Genomic DNA, 21,212 nt, shown 5'->3' with positions numbered 1-21,212 from the left:
GAAGCTGACTGCATTAAGACGCTGACTAGGATCTGAGATTTATGAGGCAAGGGGCTGTTCCTTTTCTACTCCCAGTTCCCAAACCAGGACTTACCACAGAGGTGATGGGGGAAGAGGTACTGGGCAGCAGCAGAGAGTAGGGGCTAAGCACATAGGAGCAGATTGACGGAGACTACAGCTCAGCATTGCCTCTTATTAGCTAGTGATTAGCATGAGTCACCTAAACTCTCCGCACCTTGTTTTCTCAGCGATACCGTGGAGACAGTAACAGCCCCAGCCTCACAGGGATGTTATGCAGGACAAAGTAAGACAATGCAGGTAAAACTCGTAGCATGGTGCCTGCCACCGGATAAGTGATTAATGAAGGTTAGCTATGATTATGAGATGCTCTGTAAATAGTTCCTGGATAAATTAACTTTGAATAAGTTTCACAAGCTTGGGCAAGTCCCATGGTGCCAGATCATTGGCCAGAGTCCATCCTATCACTTTAAGCTTCCTCCCTGACCCTGGACAGAGAGCCAATTGATCACCCTTCCAAAAACCCTGGTGTGTATCCCACCCTCTGGAGCTCTGTGTGTGTTTACACCTGAGTATTGAATGGGGGACATCTGCACTGGAAAGAACACTGGAAATCAGGAAATAGGTTCGATCCTAGGTCTGCCACTAACTAGGCATGTGACCTCAAATAACTCATTTCACTCCTGTTGGCCTCAGTTTCCTCACCTATTCGAAAGGGGCTTAGAGGACTTGGTGTTTTCAGTCCCTTCCTGCTCTGACATCCAGTAAATTTAGCCAACACTGTGTGGGCACAAGTCCCTCGGGGCTCCTTGGCAGGCTGGAGGGACTGGCAGGAAATCTGGAAAACCCCACCCTGGACCTATTTCACAATATCTAGGCCTTCAAGCCCTCAAACCAAACCTCAATCTCCACCCACCCCTCTCACAACCACTTCCAGAAGTCAGCTGACGAAGTCATACCGATATCCCACAACAACTAGTGTGAACGTTTATGGAGCACCTACTGCATGGCAGGCACTGTGCTAAGCACTTTGCATGGGTTACTGCGGTCCTCCTGGTTACAGCTCTGTAACGCTGGAACTATTTTCATTTTACAAGTGAGGAACCTGAGGCTGGGAGACTTCACAAATGAGGAACCCAATCTTACAGGTAAGAAATCTAAGAAATTAAGTGACTTGCCCAAAGTTACAGAGCTAGGAAGTGGCAGAAGTGAGATGCTAATTAGATTGTCTGACTGCAATTATCCTCACAAAATGATAAATGGTATTACATTCTGCATAGAGTGAGAACCCAGGCAGAGAAGCAGGACTGTGGAAGTGATGGGCCCAGGAAGAGCCACACCAGAGAACGCCCCAGGTAGGGAACAGAATGCAGGATGAGGGTGTGGGAGGTGGGGGAAGGATAGATCACATTCTGCCTCTTTAGCCCCCTCAGGTGACTGGTAGCTCAGGAGAGGGATAGGGCCACTAGGGGCTATTCATGTTTTAAAAGTCAGGACTCCACAGCCTAAAACCCCTCATGATGCTAGAAGTCTCCCTCCCTCTCCTGCCCAGCCCTCCTCTGATGGGCTGAATGGCTTCCCAAGGTGGGTGGAGAGATGAACAACACCATAGGGCTACACCCTGATTGTTTGTGTCCACCCAGAATTCATACGTTAAACCCTAACCCTCAAGGTGAAGGAATTAGGAGGTGGGGCCTGGGTCACGAAGTGGAGCCCTCTTGACTGAGGTTGGTGCCCTTCAAAACAAGCCCGAGAGCTCTCTGGCCTCTCTGCCATGTGAAGACACAGCAAGAAGACAGCCATCTATGACGCAGACGGTACCTTGATCTTGGACTTCTCAGCCTCCAGAACTGTAAAAATTAATGTTTGTTGTTAAGCCACCCAGTCCATGGTATTTTTGTTACAGCAGCCTGAATGGACTAGGACAAACAGCATGAGGACCACCCTGGCCCAGGCAAAAAGTAGAAAGAGCTTTCAGAAGCCAGCATCTTCCTTCTTTCTCCCAGGTATGTGGTCGAGAAATGACATCGGCAATGGGAAACAATGCATAAGACTTAACCTTCCTGACTCAGAAGGTTCCAACAGGGACAGCACAGATCCTCCAAGCCTCTGAGAGAAATGAAAATCCCGTCTTGGCACTCAGCTCTGGCCGAGGACAGAATGACAGAGGACAGAACTCATGAGCAGTTCCCATTTTTGTGCCCAAACTCCTCTTGCTGCCCCTGCCCATCTCTCCCGAAGCTTCTCCCTCAGGAAGCAGTCTCTTTCTTGCTCAGAAAACTCCCTACCTTATCTCTGACTCCAGCTGCCCACTAAGCCCCAGGGAGAAACCCTTCCAAAAAAGGCAATGACTGCATAGAACAAGAAGCACCGAGGAGCTGAGTCTTTCCAGGACTGAGACAGATGCTGAAGGAGAGAGGGAGGGGTGAGACCAGGACACTGAATGAGAGCAGCAAGGCCATCCTGCATCTTCAAGCTGCAGCAGCAAAGAGAGGAAATGTTTGGAGTTTGGTTGCCAGACCCCCATTTTCTAATGGGACAGTGCATATTGGAGGGTTTGAAGTGCTAAGCCTTGCTGACTGTCCTTATGGTTTGTTATGAATGTCCTTAGAAATATAAACACTAAGAAACAAAAACTGTCTCCATCCCCCACCCCCTCCCGCTTTGTGGTCACTGACACCAGAGGTCAGGAACTGAGCAGGCCTGCTCCTCGGCCACGCTCTCCCTGAGAGCCTCTTGCCCCAGAAGAATACCAAGGCAGTGACCTCAATACACTTGGCCAACATTCCTTTTCTCAATAGTCCAGGCTGAGTGGATAGAAAGAATGTCTCCAGGTTACTCAGAGAGGAGGAGGAAGGGTGGAATGTTAAAGTTTCAGTTCCCACTGAAACCGCCTGTTACACAAAAAGGGCAAAAATAACCAAGACCCAGAGGAAGATTGAAGCAAAGAGGTGGGAGGTTCTGGCCCATGTGCTGTGTGAGCTGAGCCCTCCCTCTCCTGGGAGAGTGACACATGCTGTTACTCCCATTCTCCATGAACCCCATCTTGGAAACTGGGAAGGTACAGCATGAATAACTGTCATTGCCCTACCTATCTCACGGGGTTGGTCAGGGTGTTAAAATAAGGCTGTGAATGTGAAATGCTTTCCAAACACAAAAATCTCAAAATAAGTCAAACATATTGAAATCCTTTAGGTATGATATATATAAACAAATAAATGCAAATAGAAGGTGACTCTTTTCCACTATTAGCGTTATAACTACTACCATTTTGGTGTACTCTGTTCTTGGAGGACAAAGAATAATATGTGCTGGTACTTATTTTTCCCCCCAGAGAGCTACTAAACACCCAACCCAAATAAATTAACATTGTTCTCTAGATTGACATCCAGTGAGAATAAGAAATCACTTGAATGTACAAAGAAAGAAGTTTGGCCGAAACCGGTTTGGCTCAGTGGATAGAGCGTCAGCCTGTGGAATGAAGGGTCCCAGGTTCGATTCCGGTCAAGGGCATGTACTTTGGCTGCGGGCACATCCCGTCAGCCTGTGGAATGAAGGGTCCCAGGTTCGATTCCGGTCAAGGGCATGTACTTTGGCTGCGGGCACATCCCCGGTAGGGGGCGTGCAGGAGGGAGCTGATCGATGTTTCTCTCTCATCCATGTTTCTAACTCTCTATCTCTCTCCCTTCCTCTCTGTAAAGAATCAATAAAATATATTTTAAAAAAAAAAAAGAAAAGAAAAGAAAGAAGTTTGGAGGAGACAAAAAGGAGTAGGGGAAAAGGAAAGCATTTTAGTTCATGGGTATTAGTATTCACACCTATTGTTTCACAGAGAGAGAAACACTTTTAATATTATACTTTTTTTGCAATAAAAAGTTAGAGCAAAACTCTCAAGATAAACATTTATCCTCCAGATTAAAAAACATAAAAAAACAAAAACCAGAAAGAAAAGAAAAGCAGCGGAGAAGAATGAAATCATGTTAGTAAATAAAAAGGAACTGAATAGTGGCCTAAGCCCTTCCCCAGAGATGCAGAGAAGAACATAGTAATTCCTATTGGATTCTTGTACTTTGCTAGACCCAAACCCATTCTTCTTCATCCTTGGATGTCAAGCTGAGTATGAGCTGGTCCACCTCCTTATGTGCAGTCAGGACTATATAAAAATTCCTAGTATTTCCCTCCACCTCAGGGTTGCCAAATTTAGCAAATTCTTGGGACAGTCTTATACTAAAAATTATTTCTTCTTTAATTAAAATTTAACTGGGTGTCCTGTATTTTATCTGGCAACTTTAGCTCCACCTGACCCACCATGGCCCCGACGATCAGCCCTTTCAATTAGCAGTATTTGCCAAACTTGCTATCGTAACAACCCATTCTGATGTAATAGATACAGGATTCATCCTGGGAACCTTTATACTTAACCAACACCCCAGGTCATTCTCACCACCAGACAAGATTGGAAGGGTTTCGATTCCAACATGGAGCCAATGCGGCCAAGACCACAAGTTGAATCTCTGTGTGAGGCCGGCCTCTTTGCTAGATTCACAGTCCAAGGACAGTACACCACCCCAACCCGTGTCAGTTTCCAACCCCCCAAGGACACACCCTATGCGATGGGCCCAAAACTCTGCACTCATCCACATTAGCTATGTTTTCCTATTGTGGGGCCAATGCTTGCTATACACACCCAGAGCTGCTGTCCTCGAGGACCAAGGGAATGCTGAGCCCAACCAGTTGTTTTTCCAGACTCTGCCAATCCTGCCTACAACAGCCAAGGTAGGGGAGGCAGAAGCAGCGGGCTCTCCGGGGTCAACTAATCAACAAGTCACATACAAAATGGCCCCCACGGCTCACTTTTGGTTTTTTTTAAGCCAACAGCCAAGGCACTTTCAACAGTTAAACAGCCTGTGCAGGGGAAACGTCAGGAAAAAATAACAGCCATGTTCAGGTTACAGCCTGGGATTCCCACCTCCCAGTCCTCCCTGGCTGATGTGTTTTGCCTCACAAGGGGCTCCTCCCATATCCTCCTCTCCTCCTCCTCCCTTGCTCTTCCTCCCCTCCCCTTCTCCCTCTTGCTCAGAGATAGCTGTAGTCATTCGTTAAACCTTTGACCTCCCCCATTTTCCTGTTTATATTGCATTCTCCCAGAGAATATCTTATTGGACTTTCTTCCTCCCCTCATTAATTGCTTTTGGTCCTAGTGTACCCATTTCCTCTCTGATTACATCCCCCATTCCTTGGCTGGTTCTACCTTATGCTTTTATCTTACTTACTCTGTACCTTCAAACCCTGCCCTCCTGTGGTCTTTCCCAGGAGACAAAATTCACCAGGGTCATCCATAAATAATCTGCATTTGTATCTCTGAAATCTGGTTATGAATCCTAGGGGCTTCATTGGGTCAAGCCTCAGCATATCTCAGTTACACAGCTTGTCCCTATGCAGATCAAGAAAGGTGACAGACACTCTAAGAATATGTTTTCTTGCCCAGCCAGCATGGCTCAGTGGTTGTGTGTCAACCTATGAACCAGGAGGTCAGGGTTCGACTTCCTGTCAGGGCACATGCCCGGGTTGCAGCTCAATCCCCAGTGTGGGGTGTACAGGAGGCAGCCAATCAATGATTCTCTCTCATCATTAATGTTTCTATCTCTTTCTCTCCCTCTCTGAAATCAATAAAAATATATTTTATTTTTTTAAAAAGAATATGTTTTCTTTTCCCCCAGACTCCTCTGGGCCATAGTTGTCTCCACTTTCTCTTGCTTTGGGAGAAAAAGGAGGGAGGAAGATACTGAGCTGCTCCTGTGGCTACCCCACTGCCCCAGCCAGCTTCAGGCCATCCATCCAATAAGGCACCCTCCTCATCTAGCTCTCCCATCTTCCAGGATTCAGCTACAGAATTCCAACTTCCTTGTAAAAGAAACTTAATACTATCAGGATGGTGACTAAGGGAAGGAGGATATGGCAAATGAGAAGGGAGGAGACCACATCACACTTGAGCAGCCAGCTCAGCCCAGAGGGGTGGAGAACCTTTGGGGTGGAGGGGAACAGCTCACCCATCCCCCCTCTGCACCCCCACTCGCAGCCCCAGGGAATGTTTCATTTGCTAAATGAAGTCAATGTGGCCCAGATGTTGGGCAGCTGCCTCTGGAAGCAGTTCCCGTGCTGAATTGCACACAGGCCAAAGCAGTGTGTTGAGCTGGCCTCTGCCTTTGGCAATCAGTCCCCTTGTAGAGGCATAAACACAGCCTCCCACTCCTACACACCCACCCCCGCCACCACCAGCCTGTCAGGAAGTTGCCTTTTTAGGAAACTCAGTAGATTGGGAAGAGAAGCAGACAGAGAGAACGAGAGCCTGGGTTAGAGCAGTCCCAAAACTGCCGAGGGCAAGAACATGCTATCGTGACAGAGGGCGCCTCAGATGACTGAGATACATACGCCATGCCGGGAGTTCAGGTAACCACCTGCTGGGGGCCAGGCCAATGACTCAGCCTCCAACTCTGTAATCACTGGAAACTCTCCAGCCACACTCCCCCCCCCCCCCCCCCCCCCAATAGGTCTTGCCAGCTCCAAATTCCTGTCCCAGCCACAAACACAGCCATTCCCCCAGACACACTCATTCCCTAGGGCCCCAGACACAACAAACCCTCTGCCTAGACACAGCTAACCCTTTCCTGTCACCCACCCATCCTCATCAAATTGGTCCTTCCCTCATTGACACCTAGGAGAGGAAAAGAAGGAGAAAAGGAGGAGAGAGAGAAAAAAGGTAAAGTCGTGGGGCTCCATCATCAGAGAGGAAAAGAAAAGAGAAAATACCTTCTGACAAAACATTCCCCCCACACAAGGGCAAGGTCCTTTTTCATTTGCCTTTTAATATTCTGGGATGTCTGTAAACCAGCATCCCCGGTGTACCTATAACCGTCTCCTGCCTCTCCTTTTGAGGTCTGAGGCTCTACTTCTGCGGAGTATTCCACCCCAACAAGAAGTAAGCAAAGTGTGGTGAAGGGTGGCAATGGCTACAGCAAGTCCAGGAGGACCAACCAAATTGCCCAGGACCCTGGGCCATGTGGTGAACCCTGGATTGCCTTCCCAGCAACACCCCATAACAGCTCACTTCAGCATCCATCAATGGGAAGGCCTGAACTAGCATCTGAATTAGATCTCCCATGGGTCTGTTCCTGCACAAAAACAGCTAAGTCTGGGAAATAAGTAAGGTTAAGTGTCTGCTCCTTACCTGATCTGAGCACCAGGCACACATGGGACTCACAGCCAGACATTGCTGGCAGGAGCTCACGCCTCGTGTGGTACAGATGTTTGGTCCTGCAACAGAGAGACGAAGGCATTAGCCCTGATCTGACTTGATAAAGTAACAGGCCTGCCCCATCCTTCCCAACTTTTCCAAATGCCCAGGTTTACAGCTCTCAGATGCACACCAACTCGCCCTAACCAGACCACAGACATTTACCAAATACATGCTGTTTGATAAGAAGAAGGATGAGGAAGGTCAGGAGAAACGCATCACTGACTGCCATTGATGAGGCCACAGTGATGGCAGGTGATGGAGCAAGGCTGAGCCATGGACCCAAGTGTCAGCTCATAAGTGATGGAAAGGCTTGAATTAGCAACTGGTTTGACACCTACACTGTGCAAATGAAAATCTGAGGCCCAGAGCAATGGCAATGTGTCCTTTCTCCAATTATTCTGATGATGTATTCATAGCCATTACACAGGGGCTCCAAAGCCCTGATGCACTAACATTAACATGCAACCTAAATATTGGGGGGCTGGGATGGCCATGAATGGCTCCCATTGGTCTACCAGGAAAAAAAATTTCTGGAATCTTATCAAACTTCCCAATACATATATCTTTGGATCCAAGCATAGAATGCTCCAGGGAGAATTGCAGAAATGTTAGAAAAGGCTGACTGATATAAGCTGGAAGAACATGGAATTTTGGAGTTGGAAAGCCTGTACTTGAATTCTGAATGCTCTTCTAACTACCTGTGTCATGACTTTGGGCAACTCAATAACCTCTATGAAATGATAATATCTATCTCACAGGATGTGTACAAGAATTCACTGAGGTAAGGGAGAAGTACTCAACTGTCAACAGTCTTCATACTGTCAAAGGAAAGTGGAAAAGCAGGTGGGGGAGGAGCAGGGACAAACAGAGGGCCCAAAATAGCCCTGAGAAGCCCAGCCTGGAAGGAAACCTCAGGCTTTTACTTGGACAGAAAGCCGCCATCCTCCTTGCTTTCCCTAGCTCGGCCGGGTGAACCCTTCTGTGCCCCAGGAACGCCTTTTTCCAATATAAGGAGCAAATGAGAAAAACCCATTCGTCCCCATGACCCAGTTATCCTGACAGTTCCTTTATCCAGTTTGCTAAAGTGGCCTCTTTGCCCCGAGCTGGTGAGACTAGCAACTCTATTTGAGAGAAACCATTTTGACAGCTGGGATGTTTTCCCATTGTCTCCAAAACTTCTCATTGAGCTGAATGTCTCAGTCCATTTTATTATAGTGTGACTGAACTCCCTCCCAACTTCTGGACAAAAATATACCAATCAGTCCATTTTATTATAGTGTGACTGAACTCCCTCCCTTCCAACTTCTGGACAAAAACATACCAAGAAAATTTGCTTACAGAGAGAGAGAGAGAGAGAGAGAGAGAGAGAGAGAGAGAGAGAGAGAGAAAGAGAGAGAAGTGTTAGGAAAAATTATCAAAAATTTGGAAATAGATGAAGGGAATACTCGGTGCCCTTCCGATATAATTCAGGGTGTTGACTAGTAGACCCACATGCTTAGGGATTATCTGACTTTCTAGTGGTGTGTACCTTTATTTGACTTCGATCAATTAGAATGCAACTCTTCAAGAGTAGAGGAGAAAGAGAGAGAGAGAGAGAGAGAGAGAGAGAGAGAGAGATGTTAGGAAAAATTATCAAAAATTTGGAAATAGGTAAAGGGAATACTGGGTGCCCTTCCAATACAATTCAGGGTGTTGACTAGTAGACCCACATGCTTAGGGATTATCTGACTTTCTAGTGGTGTGTACCTTTATTTGACTTCGATCAATTAGAATGCAACTCTTCAAGAGTAGAGGTGCACTTACAGAAAATCAATAACAATGGAAATGATTCTCGATGAAAATGAGATATATGATTCTTACCCAGCAGCAACACACATGATTTCTGTCTGGTAGGAAAGGGAATCCCCAAAGGTTAGGGTTTATTGCCTTGCAGAACCTTAACCAATTTTGAATCACAATTTCTCTTTCTCCAGCCAGACATGAACACAGCCCCTCTTATTGGAAGAGTTCTGAGAGAAGCATAGCCTGAACTATTTTAGGAATCTGCTTCCCGTTGTGAAGTTTGCAATGGGATTGGCATCCAGAAGGGTGATTCTGGACATAAATGCCATCGATTTTCACCAGGGAAAGGAGACCACGTGAAGAGTGAGAAGGACGTGACCATGGAGTACACTGTCAACTTATTGTTGAAAAAATTTTCCCAGTGTATACATTTACCCATTCATTCTCAACTTAGCATTTCCCTATGAGTCCTCGACTTGCAGCCACAATAGAAAGCCTCCTCAGATGTGAAATAAATAACAGCAAGACCTCTCCTTGTGAATGGGCAGTCCCTGACCTCGGAGGATGAAGTGCTGCTGGGATTTGTTCTTTAGGAAGTTATGCCTGGGGAGTGATGGCTACCCAGTTCCCCTTACATCTCTTTTTAATGAATCACAGGTTGATTTCGTGAGAACCAATAACAACCACCCCCAATACCCCCCACCAAGGCCTGCCATCAAGGGCAAGTTCCTGGAACGCAGTGGCTGAAAGTGATGGACTCATCAGAAGTCTCTGTGCCTGGGCCATGCTGATTCAATGAGCTGCTGCCCTGAAGCCACCCCTCCCTCCTGAACATGTGGAAGGAGTTTGGGTCTCTGTTTCCAGTCATTCATAAGGCCTATGTTCCTGTTCAGCCTCCGGGGCCCAGACTCAGCCCTGCTGCAGAAGTGACTGGAAGAAGTCCTTCATCAGAACTCTGTCATTGCCGAAAACAAACAACTCCTACCACCCCTTTCCTCTCTAACAGTTTAGCCAGAGCAAGGAAACAAGGGGGGCTGGCCCTGGTCCTCACAAGGTGATTAAAACGTTCATTTCAATGAACCAATCTCTGTCAAACTCTGAGCACAACGGCTGGCTCAGAGAAAGCACTCAACAAATGCTTCCACAGTTGCTATTGTTTTTTAAAATATATTTTTATTGATTTCAGAGAGGAAGGAAGAGAGAGATAGAAACATCAATGATGAGAGAGAACTATCGATCGGCTGCCTCTACACACCGCCCTGACTGGGAATTGAACCATGACTTCCTGGTTCATAGGTCGACGCTCAACCACTGAGCCACACCAGCTGGGCGCTGTTGTTTTTGTTGTTGTTGTTTTATCCTGCAGCTGAGCTGTTTCAGGCGGTGAAGGTTTTACTTTCTTTTTCCCCACCTAAAGACAGTTCTACAGGACACCCTGAACACCGGGGTAGTGAGGTCATGGAGCCAGAAAGCCTCAGGCTAGAAGACAATGATCAATCCTCAGATCTGGCTTCTAAATGGAGTGAGGAATGTTGGGTGTTCAAAAATCCAAGCTAGGAGGGATGGCCAAGCAGAGCAGGCCAGTTAGAAACAATAGACAAGGGCAGCCAAGAAGTTTGCCTGGAAAGTAGTAGAAAGCTATGGTTTGGCACCTCAGCCCCATTCACAGAACCAGAAAAGAGACAAAGGGTGGGAAAAATGGAGAAAAAAGAAAAACAAGGAAGGGAGTTGGAACCAATGGAAATCATAATGCGTCAATGAGAGCTATTTTGAGGACATGCTGTCCAATGAGACAGGATGTCAGAACGCAGAAACAGGCCACCCTCGTGGGGCCAGGGGATTTCAGGAGAGGGCTGTTAGAGGGAGACGTGTTAGTGGGAAGGGAGGATAATTCGTACTGTAAACACGAGGGATATCTCTCTTACTGTCTGCCAGAGAGTTCTGGTCTGGGTCCCCAGCCCTGCCACTGACTTTTGGCTCATCACTAATTAGTCCCATGGGGACACAGGGTGACTCAGGCAGTGCCTGATCTTCCAGCGCAGTCACCTGGCTGGGTGAGTCATCCAAAAACAAAACATCTCATGCTAACTGCACTATGAGTGCACAAGTGGCTTCTCTAGAGCAAGTTGCTAAAAAAGGTTATTTTATTCTTTCATTAAATGTAGCAACAGCTCATAACACAAGGAAGAGGAAGGAGACAGGCAGGTGGAGTTCCAGGTAGCACAGACCCCCGTGCTCTGAGCAGAAAGCTCCAGGAAGCATCGCTCAAAGCAGTAGGAAATCCAAACTACCATGTAGGATGCATCCCGATTTTGGAGATTTTAAAATGTCTTTTTTAAGTACATCAGAGCCAATTAAATATGGTCTTCAACATTAGAAGGCATTTGTATAATTTGCCTCCACCGATATTAACATGTGTTATGGGTTGAACTGTGTCCCCCAAAAAGATATGTGGAAGTACCTATGAGTGTGACTTTTTTTAGAAATAAGGTCCTTGGAGATGTGATCAAGGTGAAATCATTAGGGAAGGCCCTAATCCAACAAGACTGATGTCCTTATAAAAGAGAGAGACCGAAAAAGAGAATGCCACGTGATGACAGAGGCAGAGATTGTAGTGTTGCAACTGGAAGGCAAGGGACGCAAAGACTGCCAGCCGCCACCAGAGACAGGAAGATGCAAGGAAGGATTCACTCTGGAGTCTCCAGTCAGGGCCCTGCTGACACCTTGATTTCAGATTTCTAGATTCCAGAGAGAATATGTTTCTGTTGTCTTAAGCCACCCAGTTTTGGCAGCCCTGAGAACCTAATACCAAATGGATTTGCATTTCCATAGCTAATATGACATGCTTTTGAGGAACATTGCCCTGAAATCCTCTGCATAACTGAGAAAAGCCAGCCTGGAATGAGAATTTTGCTATGGTTAACCCACCTATGGACAATGGAAAAGAGGTTAGTTTTACACTTTTCCTCTCATATATGTCATGGTGTTAGCACTCATTCATTCATTTATGTACTCAACAAATTTTTATTGAGCATCTAACTATGCCCAGCACTCTCCTAGGCATTGAAGATACATTGATGAACTAAACACACCTCCAACTCTTGTAAATTTTAGTGAGGAAGATGAAAACAAAAGACACACACAACAACCAGTACAATTTCAAACAGTGGTAAATGCTTTAGAAAATAAGGCAGGATAGAGGAATAGTGACATTGAGAGGAGGGAGCCTCCTTTAGAAAATGTGGTCAGGAAAGGCCTCTCTGAGTTAACATCTCAAGATGACACAGAAGGAAGTCATGGGACAATCTAGGGGATGAGCATTACAGAAAAAAAACTATGACAAGAGCTAGATGGACTTCAGCTTCTTGAAGAAATAGTAGGGCCCAGCCGGCGTGGCTCAGTGGTTGAGCATCAACCTATGAACCAGGAGGTCAGGGTTCCATTCCTGGTCAGGGCACATGCCCAGGTTGTGGGCTCCATCTCCAGTATGGGGTGTGCAAGAGGCAGCCAATCAATGATTTTCTCTCATCATTGATGTTTCTATGTCTCTCTCCCTCTCCCTTCCTCTCTGAAATCAATAAAAATACATTTAAAAAAAAAGAAATAGTAGAAAGAGAGAGGGAGGAGGAGAGAGACAGAGAGGTGGTTGGAGAAGCAGTCAGGAAACTATAGCTGTGGTAGGGAGGGCAGCTTTCATGCTCCATGTGGTGGGAAGCCACTGGAGGCATCTGAGCAGAGGTGAGCACAAAACAATCATCCTGGCTACTGAGAGGGAGCAAGACCAGAAAGAGACCAATTGGGAAGCTATTACAATAATCCAGGCAACAGATGGCAGGGTTTGGATTGGAATGGTAGTGGTGTCGATAGTGTGGTCAGACCCCAGGTATATTCTGGGGATTTGCTGATGAATGGCTTGTGGGGCATGAAGGAAAGATGGGAAGGATTTTGCTCTGGGCAAGTAAAGCCCCTTGGACAAAGTTCAAATGTTTTGATCCACTGGTTATACACTTTCACTGACCCTTTAGCCAGTAGACCCTGCCCTGGTCAGTGAAGCCAGATCATGTCTGGTTATCATCCTTAACTGTGTGAACACTCCATGAAGCCCATCCCCAGACAGAATCCTGTCTTCTGGACGGTTGTGATCTAAATTAACACCCAGTCTCTGGGAAACACCGTAAGGGCAGGGGTAGTAAAACAATGAACGCTATTATCATGTGACAGAGGGAACAGTGCGGAAAGCATGCAGACTGGCAAGCAGGACAGATCTAAAGCCGCTTTTACCATGGAAAGCTGTGTACCCTCAGGCACACCCCTTCATGCTCTCTCTAGGTCCGGGGACTATTTGATTCTTGGCCACATCCCTATTCAAGAACTTATCATTGTTCCCTGGGCTTTAACAAGCCTAACCCACCATATCAGCAATGCACTGGAGACCCTAAGCAACTGCTTCCTTTCCCCCATGCTCCCAAATATGGGCAGAATACTTATGCCATGAGTTGTTAGGTTTAAATGAGATGACATCTGTGAAGGAACCATCCATGGTGGATGCTCAGTAAGTGCTGGTTTCTTTCCTCCTTACCTTTATGATAATCACTTCCTGCCCATCCCCCTCCCCTCCATCTCAGGGTCAGACAAAAGACAAGTCCTTCGTCTGTAATAGGATATAGGAGAGAAAGCACTAGTCAGGAGACAGGAGTCCCCAGGGATAGACCACACCAATGCCACTAAACTAATTGTCACTTCACCCTCAGGGCCTCCTTTTTTGCCTCTCAGTAAAATAAAGGGTGTTCAATTCGATGATCTTCAAGGTGCTGCCAGCTCTGTAAGTTTATTTTCCAACCAGAAAGCATCAACAGGGTGACTAGGAGTCTAGGAGGTCTAGCCTCCCAGGGCCCAAGACCCCTCAAACAATGCACATGTGTCCATTTCTTCCTACTGGCTTAACTATTATAGTTTTTCTTTCTTTTTTTTCCAATTACAGTTTACATTCAATATTATTGTGTATTAGTTTCAGGTGGATAGCATAGTGGTTAGACAATCATATACTTTACAAAGTGTTCCCCCTGGTATTTCCAGTACTCACCTGACACCATATAAAGTTATTACAATTATTGACTATATTCCCTATGCTGTATGTTTCATCCCCACGACTATTTTGCAACTCCCAATCTGTACTTCTCAATACCTTCACCTTTTTCACCCAGTCCCTCAACCCTCCTCCTCTCTGGCAACCATCAGTCTGTTCTCTGTATCTATGAGTCTGTTTCTGTTTTGTTTATTCATTTATATTGTTCTTTGGATTCCACATATAAGTGAAATCGTGGTATTTGTCTTTCTCTGACTCACTTATTTCACTTAGCATAATACCCTCTAGGCCCATCCAGGCTGTTGCAAATGGTAAGATTTTGTTCTTTTTATGGTCAAGTAATATTCCATTGTATATATGTACCACATCTTTCTTATTCACTGGTCTATTGGTAGGCACTTGGGTTGCTTCCATAGCTTGGCTATTGTAATAATGCTGCAATGAACGTAGGGGTGCATATATTCTTTCAAATTTGTGGTTTGGGTTTATTTGGATATATACCCAGAAGTGGAATCACTGGGTCATCAGGTAGTTCCATTTTTAATTTTTTTAGGAACCTCCACACTGTTTTCCATAGTGGTTGCACAAACCTGCGTGAGGGTTATCTTTTCTCCATATGCTCAGTGGTCTAACTGATATTTGATTCAAATGTTGCATCTCAGATTCTGGAAAATTTTATCAGTACAGGCCCCGCCTCCCATCTGATTCACTCAGGACAGAGAAGAGGCAAGCCTGTACCAAGCTCTGTTTGAGGCCCAGCCCAGCAGTGCCCTGTTGGTGACCTTGGCAATCAGCTGTCCAGTTCTGTTACTTTCCCTCCTCCAGCTCATGTCTTGTGGCTATGGACAGCAGACCCACCATATCAGCAACTGGTGCTGTCACCAGTCCTCGCTGCCAATCTGTCTTGATAGGAAGGCAAATTGGGAGGACAATTTGGCAAAACCTATTAAAATTTAAAATATTCATGTCCTTTGACCCAACAGCTTTAGTTTTAAAAAATCAGCCTATAGAAACAGGAACAAAGAGGCATAATAATGCACAAGGATATCGCCTGCAGTCTTACTTGTAGTAGCAGATAATTGGGAATGACCCCAGTGTCTGCCAACAGGGAATTGGTTAAGAAAATTCAGGTATATCCATATAACGGTATGCCTTCTGGCTAGAATTATAGCTCTTGGGATAAATAACGCCAAGCCATAAACTGACATAAAAAGATGCCTAGTGTATATTATTAAGTGACAATTATTCTATTACGGATTATCCTACTTGAGACATAAAAATAATGATAAATAACTATATATACTCAAGACTTCCACTAGCAAAGAGATTTAGGGTTGACCCCATGAACTTTTAAAGTGGCTACTAAATGTGCCTTTTGCTAAACATCTGGAGCTCTTGTCTAGGATGAAGTTTTTCAAGCATGTTTTTAGCTGCAGACCTTCTTTTTTTCCCTCCAAAAATTCTTACATGGAATTCCACATTATTAATCAATTAAAGGGAAAACCTCTCCAGCTAATGGTGGGGAGGGGAAGGAGCAAACCAAAGTCTCCCCCTTCATCCCCTTTGCCAACTTTTCAGCCCCTGAGACACAAAGAGACTGAGACCCAGAGGTAAGATGACTTGTTCAAGGTCACACAGCAAAATGATGAAAAAGCCTGCAGAGCCACAAATCAAATACACGTTTCTCAATTCCAGACCACAGTTCCTTTCACATTGAAGTGTTATTTTTTTCTATATGAAAGGAAGTGGCTTTTGTAAGTTTTAAAAAAAATGTAACACACGTTTAGGTAAAGTAATACACATACACATGAGAATTATATGTGCAAGAGGGAAAGATCTGAATTGAACACCCCATCTTATCAATGGTGGACATTATGGGATAGAATTAGAGGGGAACCAGCCATTTTATTCTCCAATGTTTGACTTTCTTATAATGAGGACATTTCTCTCACTCTCTCCTTGAATGTTCAAATATCTTTACTAACTGAACTAAGAAACGCGGAGAGTGAGGGAAAGTAGTCTTTTTGTGGGAACAGGACAGAAAGCAGAAAGGAAGATTTACAGTGGAATTTTTTTTTCAAAGATGCTACCAAAAAAATTTTTTAAGGTAAAATATCCCCAGACTTAATTAATAGTTTCTGGATCTTAGGATGTGACATACCATATTTGGCCATAAACTATCCAATGCTTTTAGGACCAAGAATAATAAAAGTGCTGGTTGCTGCAGAACTCTCTCCAATATCCTGAAGATATTACTACTTAGCACTCAGAGAAGCTAATGGCTTCACCTACATGGCCCAAACACATTCAATTAGAAAATTAAGAAACTGGAAATTGGATCCAGGTTTGATGGATATAGTCTCCTGCCTTCGGGGTAACCGTCTCAACACCTGAGGAAAATGAAGTAGCCTCAGATAACCTCTTAGCATTCTGATACGTGCAACACCAACCAAGGAATCTCAAATGTATCATATTAAGTGAAGGAAGCCAGACTTGGAAGGCTACATACTGTATGATTTCATTTATATGACATGCTGCAAATAGCAGGACTATAAGGACAGGAAACAGATCAGTAGTTGCCAGGAACTAAAGATGGGGAAAGAGAACTGATGACAAAGGAGCTCAAGGGAACTGTTTAGGGCAGTGATTTTCAACCGGTGTGTTGTGGCAGGCGCACTGGTGTGCCGCAAGAATTTCTAAAACATGCCATACCTGACTACTTAGCCAGGAGCACTGACTTCTTTTCCCTGAGATTGTCAAATAAAAAAATGACAACAACCAACATAACAATAGCTGTCCAGTGTGAATGAGTCAATATTGTATCTTTTTTTTCCACTCAGGTTGGCAAAAAATATAACATTTTTTTGGTGTGGTGCAGAATTTGAATAATTAGTTTATGTGTGGCATGATATGAAAAGGGTTGAAAATCGCTGGTGGACAGTGATGGAAATATTCTATATCTCGATTATGCTGATGGTTAGCTAAATGTGCATTTGTCAAAATTCATAGAACTATACGCCCTAAAAAGAATAAATTTTAGCGTATGTAAATTATACCTCAATAAACTTAACTTTTAAAAACGAGTGTTCCTGGAGATGCTGTGTGCATGGAGAGTTTCACATGTAAATAAACACCGGCGGTTTACACCCGGAGAATAGGCAGTGTGATCTCCCTGCTCCCACCTGCATTTCCATTTGTGACCTGAGCTCCACCAGGCACAATGAGCTTCCCGCTCAGGAAGGGTCAGGGTTCAGAAGGGAGAAGGGGGTGATGGGATAGAGCAGCAGGCCAGCTCTGTGGGCAGCAGAGGGGGCTGGGTCAGGTCCAGTGGTTTCTCCCTAAAGCTGCTCAGTCATTCCCCCAGTTAATTATCTGTCTGCTGATTCATGAGTTGTGGTTCCTGTGGGCATGCTTCCTCACTGTTCCTGCCAACAAGGGCAGGAGGATTCTTAGGGCTGGGGAGGATGATAACCAGAGATCCCGAGTCGGGTGGGGAGTGGCGGAGGAGGAATTGCTATTAGGAAATTCCAGAGTCATATCCAGACTCCCCCTCCTCACTGTTGCCTCCTGGCCCTCTCTTAGGTTGTCCCCAGGAGACCTCTGTCACTCACACTCACCATTTCGAGAAGGATAAAAGAGAGTGGCGCCCTCCTGTGTGTCTCCTCCAAGAAGGTAGGGGGGGAGACAGACGCTTCTCAGAGGGTCTCCTGACTTTCCAGCACCTTCAGATCAGAGGTCTAAATGGTGCAATAGTGCAAAGGTCCAAATGTGCAAAGAATTCATGGTCTCGGCTGTATTCGACTAATGCCCAGATGGAGCGCTTGAAGGTCTTCTGTGAATGAATGCAGATACTCAAATATTGAGTTTCTGAGAGTGAGGCACATCACCTCTAGGTGCCTTTTCCTAACATTCCATAAGTGTTTATGTTGCTGCCCACGTGCCAGGCATTGGACAAAAAATGTTGACCAAAGAGACATGTCCTTCTCCTCATGGAACCTGAAATCTCATGGACAACTTTTCCTTTCCTCTCTACCCGGAGACAGAATTTAAGGTTTTCTCATGGACTAAGCAAATGCATAAGCCTCTCTCTTCCTTAACCTTTTCTACGGGTTCTTGTTGGGACAGAACGGCTGAGATATGCCAAGCCACCAACAGCGAATGGGTTGAAATCGAAAGGGATCCCTTGTTACATAGGTGTGGGTCTCATTCTGGGAGCTTGGATTGCACACACTCATGACCGCTCTTGCCTCCAGTGCATAGTAGATAGCATGCATAGCAAGAATAAACACAAAAGTAGCTGCCATTTATTGAATACTTATTTTGTGCCTTTTCTCATTTAATTGGCACAATCATAGAAATATTGTTTTCTCCACTTTACGGCTGAGGAAACTGAGGACTCAAGAGATTAAGCAACTTGCCCAAGGTCACACAGCCAGTAAGAGTTGAAATCAAGAATTAAACCCTCATCTGACTGGCTTTAAGCATAGCTGTCCCTTTCCCCAGCCAACAAGCTTTCCTCCCATGTCTCTTCGGGCCCTGGGAACTGCTACAGAGGGCTCAGTTGTAGATACAACTGAGATACAAGCTCAGAAGGAGAAATCAGCACCTCAGCTCAGAACTAATACGTTTAGATGCTGATAGCAAATAACACGTATCCATTAGGCCCCAAATTAGAATAAAGACCTACATATGGGGAAGCCACAAAACCCAATACTTCTTGGGTGATGCTGAAAAGATCACCTTTGAACATAAATTCCAAAATTCCATTCTACCCTCAAACAACCTCTCTTCTCTCCATACCAGACCCTACTATTCTGGGAGCGTCTCTTTGCCACCCACACCCAGCTCTTTCCGTGTCCCTTCAACACTGTGTGTCCCAACATAACTCTCCTATTCTCATCCTACCACCTGCTTCCCCAGGATCTGATGATACCTGCAACCCAGCCACAGGTAGTGTTTAAGAGCATCGGGGTTTAAAATATAAAATATCTGCTTTTACTGGGGGCTGATTACTTGAAGATCTGGCTCTAGAGCCCATGCTTTTAAACACTATTCTACCCTGCCTCAGAGGGAGCCTGGGACTAGATCAGCAAAACCAGTCACCACTGCTGAAATCCCGCAATTTGTGCCAAATTACAAGATATCCGCAAACAGATCTCTTACAAGATATTGAATGCAAATTTAGGTATGTCGATGCAGTGGAATCCTATATGAATCATTACAATGTGTCAACCAGATCAACAAAAGATATACTAAGGTTGAGGGGTGGAGAGGAAAACACCAAAAGAACATATACACTCTTCATCTTCACTAATATTGAGCCATGAACCACACCAGGCTCTATCTTATGTTACCCTACTTCTAAAACTGAAAAAATATATAATGATTAGACTCAGGATCATCCAGAAATTCAGAAAGCTGTGGATGTGAAAAGAAAAGAAAGCAAAATGAAAAAAAATGGTTTAAGTTCACAGAAGCAGGTTCTCCATAAAAGACAGCTGAGTTGCCCTTCTGTATGTCCCCACTGCCCCCATCAACAGCAGGCAGCATCTGAGCCACGGCTCTAACAGCTCCCAGGGCAGAATCCTGGAGACTCACAGTTCGGTGCCATGGTCATCAGGCTGCTCATTGCAGACTAAAGACATCAGTTGACCTGTTTGTGCTTCCATCACATGGGAAGCTTCAGCAATAACAGCTTAGCCCCCTACATATTATGTGTAACTCTTCCATGAAGATTGTCATTCACAGAATGTGGTGATGGTGTCATGGATGTATACTTTTCTCCAAACTTATCTAGTCTTATATGTTATATAGGTACAGCTTTGTGTATGTCAATCATATGTAATTTTTAAAAAAGATATTGTTGCCTTGTATAATCTCTTATACACACACTTCTTTTTTAAAAAATATATATAATCAGAGAGGAAGGAAGAGGGAGAGAGAGAGAAACATCAGTGATGAGAGAGAATCATTGATTGGCTGCCTCCTGCACGCCTCCTACTGGGGGACCAAACCCGCAACAGGGGCATGTACCCTTGACCGGAATTGAACCTGGGACCCTTCAGTCTGCAGGCTGACGCTCTATCCATTGAGCCAAACCGGCTAGGGCGATACACACACTTCTTGAAGGTAGTCATCAAAGTATTTTTTTTCCAACAAAGTATTTTTGAATAGCTATCTTTTGAAATGGACTTATCAATAAATCTTACTTAAAAAAAAAAAAGTACTTTCACCCTAGACGGTTTTGCTCAGTGGATAGAGAGTGGGCCTGCAGACCAAAGGGTCCCGGGTTGATTCTGGTCAATGGTCCAGGCCCTGGTCAGGGGGCATGCAGGAGGTTAAATCGATGTGTTCCTTTCACATCGATATTTTTCTGTCTTTCCCTCTCCCTTCCACTCTCTCTAAAATCAATGGGGAAAAAATATCTTCAGGTGAGTATTAAAAGAACGCACACAGTACTTTCCGAAGGATCTAAATTGTTACAAGAAGTCCCACTCCCTTCATTGAAAGCACATACATGAACACTTGTAGCTCCTCTGCACGGGAACCCAGAGGACTGTGAGCCAGAGTTTTCTCCGGGAAGGTCTCCGAGGCTCTGGAAGAACCACGGGCAGCGCCCCCAGGCTGCGCTGCGCTCTGCCCCTCCCCAGCACCAGGGACGCCCCATGCCAACCGCCTTGGCCGCTGGTGGTGTGTGCGGCAGCAGGAGAGACAAAGCCAGGGATCCAGGCCAGCTTCAGGGACCCTTGGCGCGGCGCTCGCAAACACTGGAGACACTTAGGATGCGAGGTCTGTCCCGGAAGCAGCGGCATCGCTGCCGCCCCGGGACACTGTAGGAGGCAGGGCCCTCATCCCTCCGAATCGCTCCCGCAAGGAGCCACCAAGTTAAAAAAAAAAAAATTAAATTAAACTAAAAGTAAAACCTGGGAGAAGTGCAACACAAGGGAAAGAGGATGTCGAGTAACTGGCAAACCCGCGCGCTCACCCTCTCATCCGAGAAACTATAACCTCCGGCCTCAGCCAACGCGC

The 21,212-nt window shown here is 45.4% G+C and overlaps 1 protein-coding gene across 1 annotated transcript in view; it reads right to left on the bottom strand.

The window, feature by feature from the left end:
- Positions 1 to 7,351, bottom strand: part of ITGB3 (integrin, beta 3 (platelet glycoprotein IIIa, antigen CD61)) — a gene marked incomplete at its 5' end in the record, with an annotated part of 37,065 nt that extends 29,714 nt beyond the window's left edge. The window contains one exon of the mRNA XM_005858706.2: positions 7,247 to 7,351. Coding sequence (XP_005858768.2) covers positions 7,247 to 7,351 — 105 coding nt within the window. The remainder of the gene's footprint in view (positions 1 to 7,246) is intronic.
- Between the last annotated feature and the right edge of the window lie 13,861 nt (positions 7,352 to 21,212).

This window comes from Myotis brandtii, unplaced genomic scaffold, assembly GCF_000412655.1.
Source record: "Myotis brandtii unplaced genomic scaffold, ASM41265v1 scaffold120, whole genome shotgun sequence".
In the NCBI taxonomy this organism is placed as follows: Eukaryota; Metazoa; Chordata; class Mammalia; order Chiroptera; family Vespertilionidae; genus Myotis; species Myotis brandtii.
The sequence above is the reverse complement of the archived record's forward strand: the minus strand, read 5'-3'. Positions and strand labels throughout refer to the sequence as shown.